The 10,066-nt window shown below is 38.7% G+C and overlaps 1 protein-coding gene across 1 annotated transcript; it reads left to right on the top strand.

Moving 5' to 3' along the window:
• Positions 1-721: 721 nt before the first annotated feature.
• Positions 722-1,272, top strand: LOC110922031 (flowering-promoting factor 1-like protein 3). The gene has a single exon (XM_022166358.2). The coding sequence runs from the start codon at positions 811-813 to the stop codon at positions 1,135-1,137; it is 327 nt and encodes a 108-aa protein (XP_022022050.1). The 5' UTR covers positions 722-810; the 3' UTR covers positions 1,138-1,272.
• The last annotated feature ends 8,794 nt before the right edge of the window (positions 1,273-10,066 follow it).

The following is a 10,066-nucleotide window of genomic DNA, read 5'->3' as shown; positions in this document are numbered from 1 at the left end:
ATTCTTTAATTACTTGAAAAGTAAGAAAATTCAACCGGCTTATCAACACCAGTGCAGTGTTGATAAGGAATACTATATGTTGCTTCTTTTTAGTTATATTCAGAAGTGATTCTCCACAAACCATAAGTTGTAGTTTCGATTATAAGTTGTAGTTTCGATTGTCGTTTATGATTTACTTATGATATGATCTAAAACCCCACAACCAACATATTCATAGGATGTTTGATTCAGTGAAAAAACCACGTACTTTGATTGTTAAGTAAGTCTTATTATATACACAAGGTACACTTTGCATATCAAAACAAGTTAATAACAATACAACTAAAATAGAGCCAGACCTGTAATATCAATCAACATCTGGTCACACACAGGAAGCCGATCCATACAGTTGTTTCCAATTAATGTTGTTCCAGAACGACTCGACCAACCGAAGCTTAAGATTCCCTCTATGTTTGTGGGGATTTATAATGACATGGAAAATGATTTTGGATTCTCCTAAATCCAAAGTTTGCCCTCCCCCACATATTCACACGTGGGCTAGTGATGCCCTAAACACACAAAAAATTAACTCTTACCAGTTAATGGGCCACAAAGCACGCTTTTATGTATCATATAAAGAAAGTGATATATGTATATGCATATATTCTCCAACCCAAGTGGCAAAAAACCCTATATAAACCTCCACTCCGGACTCCAGACATTCATATTCCTGTTCATCAAAACCACAACTAAAAAACCCTAAATAGCTAGCTAGTCAAGAACTAAAACCACAACTAAAAAACCCTATATAGCTAGTCAAGAACTAAAGATATGTCTGGTGTTTGGGTGTTCAAGCAGAACGGTGTGGTACGACTAGTGGATAGTCCTGGAAGTGATTCCTTTCAGGGTGCGGGCCGACGTAAGGTCCTGGTTCATGTACCAACGAACGAAGTGGTGACTTCATACGATGTGCTGGGAAGAATGCTGTCATCATTCGGATGGGAAAGGTACTACGATGACCCTGATTTGTTGCAATTTCACAAAAGATCGACAGTGCATCTCATTTCTCTACCTAAAGACTTCAACAAACTCAAACCTATGCATATGTTTGACATAGTCGTCAAGAACCGCAACATGTTTGAAGTTAGAGATATGTAGTAACTTAGCTAAACAACCATCGATATCCAGTTATGGTTGTTTAGGTCTTTCCGAGTTGATTATAACTAGCGTGTTTATTGTGTTTTCTGGGTGATTACTTTCTCATATTGCAGTTTCAAGGTTTGTTTGATTATAACTAGCGTGTTTATGTGTGGAAGTATGTACCGTTTGCTGGCAAAGTAAGTCCAAGTTTGAACATGGGTTGCCACAATGTTCCGAGTGCATAATAGAGCACAAAATTCGGATTTTTTTGGGGGGTTTAAAAACCTAATTTCATGTACAACAAGGGTTGTTTGATGTTCATGTAGTTCTTATATTGGTATTTTATGTATTGAAAAATCAAGTTTCTGTGTGACTACAAGTATGTCTATATGTTGCAGGGCCGGGCTCTTGGGCCGGCCAACCCGTGCCGTTGCTCGAGTCCTAAATTTTTAAAGGGCCCGAAAGGTTTTTATAAGCTTTTATATATATATATATATATATATATACTAAATTGTATATTTGATATTAATATATCCATTTATTATGTAAAAAAGTGTTGGTGGTAGAGTGGAAAAGCCATCTTAGGAAAAAGAAAATGTCTTACGTTCAACTCTTGGCTCCACCACCAAGATTTTATTTTTTAAATCATTTCCCCTTAACCACAATTTTTGGGCCTAATTTTTTTTTTTTCGCCCAAAGCCTAAATTTTTTTTAAAGTTCTCGTGGACGGCCCATGAGATTTTTCTTTGGGATTAGGCCAGTTATAGTATTTTTTATTGTTTTTTCTAAAAGAGTTAGCTACCATTTTCATTCCAGTGGTTTGTTAACTTTTTTCATTTCAGGTCAATTTTTAAAAATACACCAGTTTCCTCCTTGACATATTGGAAATGTGTCACTCAGTTAAAAAATTTAAACTCAGTTAAGTCAGACAGGTTAAATAAAGGGTATTATTGTCAATTCATAAAATAAAGTGAAAATAAAAGATATATGAATTTTCATTTAACTTATCTGACTTAACTGAGTTTTAATTTTTGCACTGAAGTGACACATTTTCAGTATACCAAGGAGGAAACTGGTGTATTTTTAAAAACTGGTCTGAAATGATAAAAGTGAACAAAAGACAGAGATAAAAATGGCCGTTAACTCTTTCTCTAAAAATTAGATGACTTTAGCTAAAAGTCCATTATAAAGTATTTTCATCAACTCTCAAAAGACAATTACATCAAAATCTATATAGATCTCAAATGAGTAACAACCTCCACACCACCCCTTATATTGATCGGCGTCAAAATATGTCAACACTTGCATAGAATAGAACACTAGTAGGGAGTTGCAACGGACTGACATCCTCATAAAAGATTATGGATTTAGATTAATCTTGCGTAAATTCCAGATCGACTTACAAAGGCTTTAAATAGAGTTAGTGTAGGTCCCTCGGAGGATGAGGTCAAACCTTAACCTTGTTATGTTAAACACACTAGCAAGTGCGGAATCCAAGCTAGAGTGCAAACCGAGATGAAACAAGCACAAACACAAGACACACAATATTCACCGATTAACACCACTTGTATTAATACGTATGAAAGGTTCGGTTACAAGCTCAATGTCTACAAATCTGTTTTGCAAACTCTCTAAGTGTGTGTGTGTTCTCTGTGAAGTGTCTCTCCTGGTGTCCGTCTGAAGTGAACACATTACATGAGTATATATACTCATCACAGCTTGTCTGGTCGAAGGATTAGATAGATTGATCGAAGGATCATCTATCGATCTGAAACCTGTCGAAGGATCTACATATATCTCGAAGGATGATCTATCGAGGTCCATCAACATCCATCGAAGGTTTATCTTTCGAGCTCATCGAAGGATCTAAACTATCCTTCGATGACTCATCCTTCGACACAGACATATGACAATCATGTACCAACTGTTTGTCCAAGTCAAACCAGGAGGATGGTTGACTTGGTCAAACTTACAGGACTAACAAAGGACATCGTTTTATATACAGACAAAGTACAGACACAAGTGCACCAACAAACTCCCCCTTGGCTGTAGCTTTGTCTCGATCTTCGTGTCTTCAAGTCTCTGACGTCCTTTCAAGTCATCAATGTCGGAGGATCTTCAAAGTCTTCACGTCTTGAAAGCAGAAAGTGTATCAACAAACTACCCGTATCATGTAGGAAGTGTGTTGACAAACTCCCCCTTAACATAAGCTCCCCCTTGAGTTATGCTCGCAAAAGACTTGATCATTAATGCTTGAGATCCTTGTGGTGTTGATGATGGTCAGCGGCAACTCGATCATCTTCATCATTTGAGTGCCTTCACGTCGTGTCTTCATTCTGAAGCTTGTCGTCGACTATGTTCTCCTTGCTTTTAGAATCTGCACATGCAAGAAATCTAAACGCGTAATGAGAACAACTGCTTGGAATATAGTTAGCATAAACAAATGACACACGTATGACCATGTTTCAATCAAACACCGTCCGACAGTTTGAAAGTTTAATAAATTTGTCAGTCTTAGTTTCTAACTTTCAAAACTTGCAAATTTCGACCGTTTATGAAGATTTTGTCAATTCGGTTTTCAGTCAGGTTTCAGGTAACGAAGACTCGAGATCCAACATCGTACGATCGAAAATAAAATAGAAAGAAAATCTTTTTAGCTTTTATAAAATTTATATTAAAACACACCTAAAATCTTTTTGGTATTTTTAATTTTTTTTAAATGTAAAGACTGAAAGCAGTAAATAAATATATACAGACATTCTTTTTGCGAGTTTCGAGGGTAAGAGAATCATATCAGTGTACGGTCATGCCAAAACGCTCTTGTTGTTCAATTAGTTAACATTAAGATAAGCATCCTATAACAATTATCGGTATTGTTGTCCACTTAAGCTCAACTTATCAGATGTAATCATGGCGAAGGGATACGTTAAGGTATGATTTATACTTACCGACCGGTGTTCATCCACATCACGACACATTCCCGTATCAAGGTATGCACGAGAGTTCATCTTACCGGTGAGTATACCGATTATCATCTGTTTGACCGTATATGATGTGAGATTCTCACTTATTTTGATTTGAAAACAAGCCCTATGTGATAGAATCACTTATTGATGAGGAACTTGATTTTCATATGCATGAGGGCACAGGAGCAAGTCCGTGAACAGGTCAGTACTTCCGTACAGCAGAGAGACGAACTTGACTCCCGGATAAATGTGATATATTATCACTTATTTTGATATGGACATGTGATTGTTTATCACTTATTGAGGTCGTATGCAATATGTACACGTATGTATAGTATCATGGAAGATCTAGACTTGCGTCCCCGTTATTTTTCGGTATAAGATACAACTATGATACCCAGATGATAAGCAGCATAAAGACCGAATATCTCAGAACCTCGGCAATCTATCAAACGAAATTTCGGTACTAAGACCATATGCCAATGAATGGTTCCCACCTGGTCTTCAGTCGATTTAAGTTTATATCACCCTGCACACTTTAAAATGATTGTGAGCCTACCGATAAATCTTATATAGAGCTGCTTATCGTTTTTCATTTAAGGTTTAAAGTGGTTTGGATAGACCACTGATGTACTATCATTTTCTCTTTTGCTCGCCAGGAAACTCATTTTTGTTTTTCTATTGTTTTTGTGTTTTTGAAATTTTTCGATGTTTTTGGATTTTCAGATTTTGGATTTACTCCCCCTAAAATCAATAAACTAAGATAAAATTTAAAAACACAGAGGTATTTACAAAAATGATTTTCCGATGTTGGTTTACTCTTGCTTGACCTTAATGCCGTTTACCAATAATAAAAAGTCAAATCTTGATTTGTCAAATGCTTTGGTAAAAAGGTCGGCACGTTGGTCATCGGTGTGGACCTTAACAACATCGATTAGCCTTTTCTCAAAGCAATCACGTATGAAGTGATATTTGATTTCGATGTGTTTGGTCTTTGAGTGCTGCACAGGATTTCTAGTGATCTGTAATGCAGCAGAATTATCAACGTAAATAGGAGTAGTTAGGAATTCAAAACCGTAGTTGCGTAATTGTTGTTGGATCCAAAGAACTTGGGAGCAACAACTTGAGGCAGCAATGTATTCAGCTTCGCATGTTGATGTAGCGACGCATGTCTGCTTCTTGCACTGCCATGTGACTAGGCGATTTCCAAAAAACTGACATCCAGCCGTTGTGGATTTGCCGTCGATTTTGCATCCGCCAAAATCAGAATCACTGAATGCGATCAAGTTAAAGTTATTATCCCTAGGGTACCATAGACCGGTGTCAGGGCAACCCTTCAAATAACGAAAAATCCTTTTTATAGCTGCAAGATGTGAGGCCTTCGGGTTGACTTGATATCTGGCAAGCAGGCACGTTGGGTACATTATGTCTGGCCTTGATGCTGTGAGGTACATAAGAGATCCGATCATTGCGCGGTAATATGAGGGGCTAACAGCTTCACCCTTCAAGTCTGGGGTAATTCCGTGATTTTGTGGCAGTGTGGTACCAATGGGCGTTGCATCAGACATCTGGAACCGGCTCAAGATGTCACCAACATATTTAGTCTGATGAATAAATATCCCAGACTCAGTTTGTTGTACTTGTAGGCCCAAAAAGAAAGTCATTTCCCCCATAGCACTCATCTCGAATTTATCCTGCATTATGCGCTCGAAATTCCTACACAAGGCATCATTAGTAGAACCAAAAATAATATCATCAACGTATACCTGTACCAGAAGAAGATCTCCATCTTGTTCTTTGATGAAAAGAGTACAGTCAATAAGACCTCTTCGAAAACCGTTCTCCAGCAGATAGTTAGATAAGGTTGCATACCAAGCTCGCGGTGCTTGATGTAGACCATAGAGAGCTTTGTTGAGCAACCAAACCCGACCGGGATGGATAGGATCTTCAAAACCTGGAGGCTGTTCGACGTACACCTCTTCTTCAACCACACCATGTAAGAATGCACTTTTCACGTCCATCTGATAAACCTTGAATCCTTTGAAGGACGCATAGGCTAGAAAGATTCGAATTGCTTCGAGACGTGCAACAGGTGCATACACTTCGTTGTAGTCGATCCCTTCTATCTGACGAAAACCTTGAACGACTAAACGTGCTTTGTTCCGGATAACAACTCCGCGGTCATCCTTTTTGCATTTGAAAACCCAACGGGTACCAATCTTCTTGTAACCAGCAGGTTTCTCTACGAGTTTCTAGACACCAAGCTTCTGGAACTGTTGCAGTTCTTCCTGCATTGCTTCAACCCAAGAATTATCTTTCATGGCTTCCTTCCAAGTTCTTGGCTCTTCCTGTGAAACATAACACGCGAAAGACCAATTGTTTTGTTGCCCGGATTCTCGAATAGCTGCATACAGGCCTGCATTGTTGTTGTTTCGCAACATGTTTCTTGTTTGAATGCCACTTTGCACATTTCCAATGATGTTTTGTTGAGGATGGGTATTATGAATCCTTGTTTCTGGATTATCTGGAACTGGAATATTTATACCCAGATTGTTGAAATTGAGATCAACAACTAAATCAATGCCCGGAATTGACGAAGAGGATGATGCAGTAGCTTCAGCTGTTCTATGGGCATCCACTGGAGGAGTACCCTCTGAAGTACCATGAACTGCTGTTGTTGGGGCTTCTTGATCTGCATCTAGAAATTCATCATCCTCTGAAGATTCGTTCAATTCGGTTGCATCATGAAAATCCTCATTGTCGAGAGTATTATTGTTCACCGAAGATGGTTCTTGATTGACAAGAATTGAACGCACCACCGGTGAAACTGTTGCATTGTCACTCTCGAAAAACATCCTTGCCGCAGCACTTTCTTCAACGGCTTCAACATTGATCGAATTGAAAAAGTCATCGTACTCAAACATCCAAGGCTGACCAGGACATTTGACTGGCAAAGTGTGCCTTTGTACTCTGACCTCAGACCATTCCTCGACCCTTTTTGTCTCTAGATTCTAGACTCGTAAGTTAGGGGTGGCATACCCAAGAAAGTATCCATCAATTGCTTTTGCCCCAAACTTTCCATTAGGATCGATGATTGTACATGGAGCTCCAAACGGTTCAAGATAAGACAAATCTGGTTTCCGTTTTTGAAGAAGCTCAAAGCAGGTCTTGTTGTGCCTTTTGACTGTAAGGACTCGGTTCAACGTGTAACATGCAGAGGCCACAGCTTCAGTCCAGAATGGAATGGGCAACTGCGACTCTACCAACATTGTCCTAGCAGTCTCGATCAGTGTGCGGTTCTTACGTTCAGCGACGCCATTCTGTTGAGGAGTATAAGCTGCACTAAACTCATGAAGAATACCCTTTGAAGTGCAAAACTCCGCCATGGCATGATTTTTAAATTCAGTACCATTGTCGCTACGTATCCGCCTAACCTTTAACTTATACAAATTCTCAATCTGAATGATCAAGTTTTTGATAATACCAAAGGTTTCACTCTTGTGAGCCATGAAAGCCACCCAAGAAAATCTTGAATAGTCATCAGTAATCACGAGACAATATTGATCATTCCGAATACTCTTGTGCTTGACAGGACCGAACAAATCCATGTGCAAACGTTCAAGAGGAACTGCCACCGTGTTGATCTTCTCAGTAGGGTGCTTCTTCTTTGTTTGCTTTCCTTTCTGGCATGAAACACAGATGTCTTGAAGATGGAAGTTTTTAAGAGGAACACCATTCACCAATTCATTTGAAACCAAATGATTCATTTTACGTAAGTGAATGTGACCCATTCGTCTGTCCAAGAGATAGAGTCTTTTTCTATGGCTTTGGAAACGAAACAAGTTGCTTGTGCAGACGTAGTAATAGCTTGGCTCATATCAAGGACGTACAAATCATTTATCCTTGGAGCTGACAAGAGGATCCATTCTTTTGGAATTTTGAAGCCGGGTTTCAGCACATAACATCCATTAGCATCAAAGTGTACTGAGAATTGCTTGTCACAAATTTGAGAAACACTAAGAAGATTGTGATCAAGTTGTTGCACAAAGTTGATCTTGTCAAAGCTGACAATCCCGTTGGATATCATTCCTTCACCCGTAATATAACCACCCTTATCTCCAGCAAAAGCAACATAACCTCCTCTAATAGATTTGACGTCATAGAGAAGCTTCATGTCGCCTGTCATGTGCCTGGATGCCCCACTATCAACAATCCAATGACTACTGATAGTTCCTCCTGGAACACCCTGCACATGAACTTAATTGATTAGTTGGAGATGGGGACCCAAGCCATTGTGGTCTTGGGTCTTCCATTTTCATCAATAACAATAACTTCTTGTCTTTGATGATTGGTAAATTGTGATGATCCCCCTGATTCAGTAACCGTTTTTGGTTTCCAGGTCTGTTTTGTTTTACCAGTGTCATTCTTTAAAATTTTAACTTCATGGTTGTCAGAAGTTTTTGAATTGTCTGGTTTGACAGAAACAGATGTTTTGGTAACCACATCAGTTTTAATTGCCTTTTCATCTTTCTTGACCTGTTGGCGTTTTTGTTTCTTTTCCCTTTCTTTTATAAGGCGGGGATCTTGTTTTACCGAAACAGTTTGCCTCCGGTCAGTTTGGTCACGGGGAACATCAACTTTTCCTTTTTGTTTATGAAGATATGGACAATTTCGAATTATATGTCCAATTGTTCCACACTGAAAACATGATCTTCGTTCAACAAACCCCGAAGTATCATGTGATCGTCTTGCCGATGATGATGAACTTTGTGATCCCGAGGTACTAGGTTTTGAACTGCTTGGTTCATTTCTTTTCTGTACATTTGCTTTCTTAACAAAATCTAAGTTAGATTTGTTTTCAAACATTTCAATTTTGTCCGTTCCCGTCGATTTCACAAAGTTTACATTTTTGTTCTTCTTTTGATTCGGCTTCTTTTGAGCTTGAGTCGGTGATTTTCCTTTTGGCTTGGTGTGATTTTGCTGTTTTTGCACTGTTGGTAATTTCTTATTGCCATATTGTTTTCGAATTTCGGCCTTTGGAATAGGAGGACACTGTGTAACTGTAACACGTGGTCCTGTCTTTCCTAAAAACTTACTTGTCGAATTTTCAAAGACTTTACTTATTAAAGATTGATTAACATTCTTAATAGGAAAATCTTTGTCAGAGTAGATTTTATCATCACCAACAAGAGTGTACAGCAAGTTCACACTCTCCGACTCTTTTTCAGACGAGGACTCAATTGCAACAGTCTTACCGGGTTTTGAAGGAGGATCACATAGAATGTAATTCTCAAGAGGTATGTTCTCATCTTTGACTACCACATCAGACTTTGCTGGGACAGCATCATCAGATTCATCATCAGAAGAATCAGCATCCTCAGTAATGACTGGAGGATCCGGATTCAGTTCAGCAGAAGACTCACATGTATCTGCTGATACATCTGAATCTGATGATACTTCTTTCTTGTATCCGAGCCCTGTAGCAAACTCCTTTACATCTAGAGGAACAGATGGTTCAAAGAACACTCTATCCTCCTCGTCAGGCATTGCATCATAATTGTGTCTCACTGGTGGTGGACAGTTCTTGTAACCTATGCATGTGACATCCCGTTTCTCTTTCTGAACGTCAATGATGTGATCCAACACATAGCTAGAGCTCAAATAACTGTCTAGCTTAAGTTGGATTGCCTCACTTTCGGTTTTCACACAAGCCATCTCTTTTTGCATAGTCTCAAGGCGAGATATATACAAATTAATGTCAGTTTGTTTTCTGGAAACCATTTTAGTTAGCTCGGTTTTATCTTTCTTTAACTTTTCAATTACCGATTTAAACTCCTTTTCATGGTTTTCATAAAACATATTGGCTTCAGTGCATTTTGAAAGATCCACGGTCAACTTTTGATTGTGGATGAATGTCACATCATACTTCTCTTGCAAAGCCTCGTGTTTGCTTTGCAATTCACACCACTTGGCATTCAAAG

The sequence above is a fragment of the Helianthus annuus genome, chromosome 17 (genome assembly GCF_002127325.2).
Source record: "Helianthus annuus cultivar XRQ/B chromosome 17, HanXRQr2.0-SUNRISE, whole genome shotgun sequence".
NCBI classification, from domain to species: Eukaryota; Viridiplantae; Streptophyta; class Magnoliopsida; order Asterales; family Asteraceae; genus Helianthus; species Helianthus annuus.
This window is presented reverse-complemented; position numbering and strand designations above follow the sequence as displayed.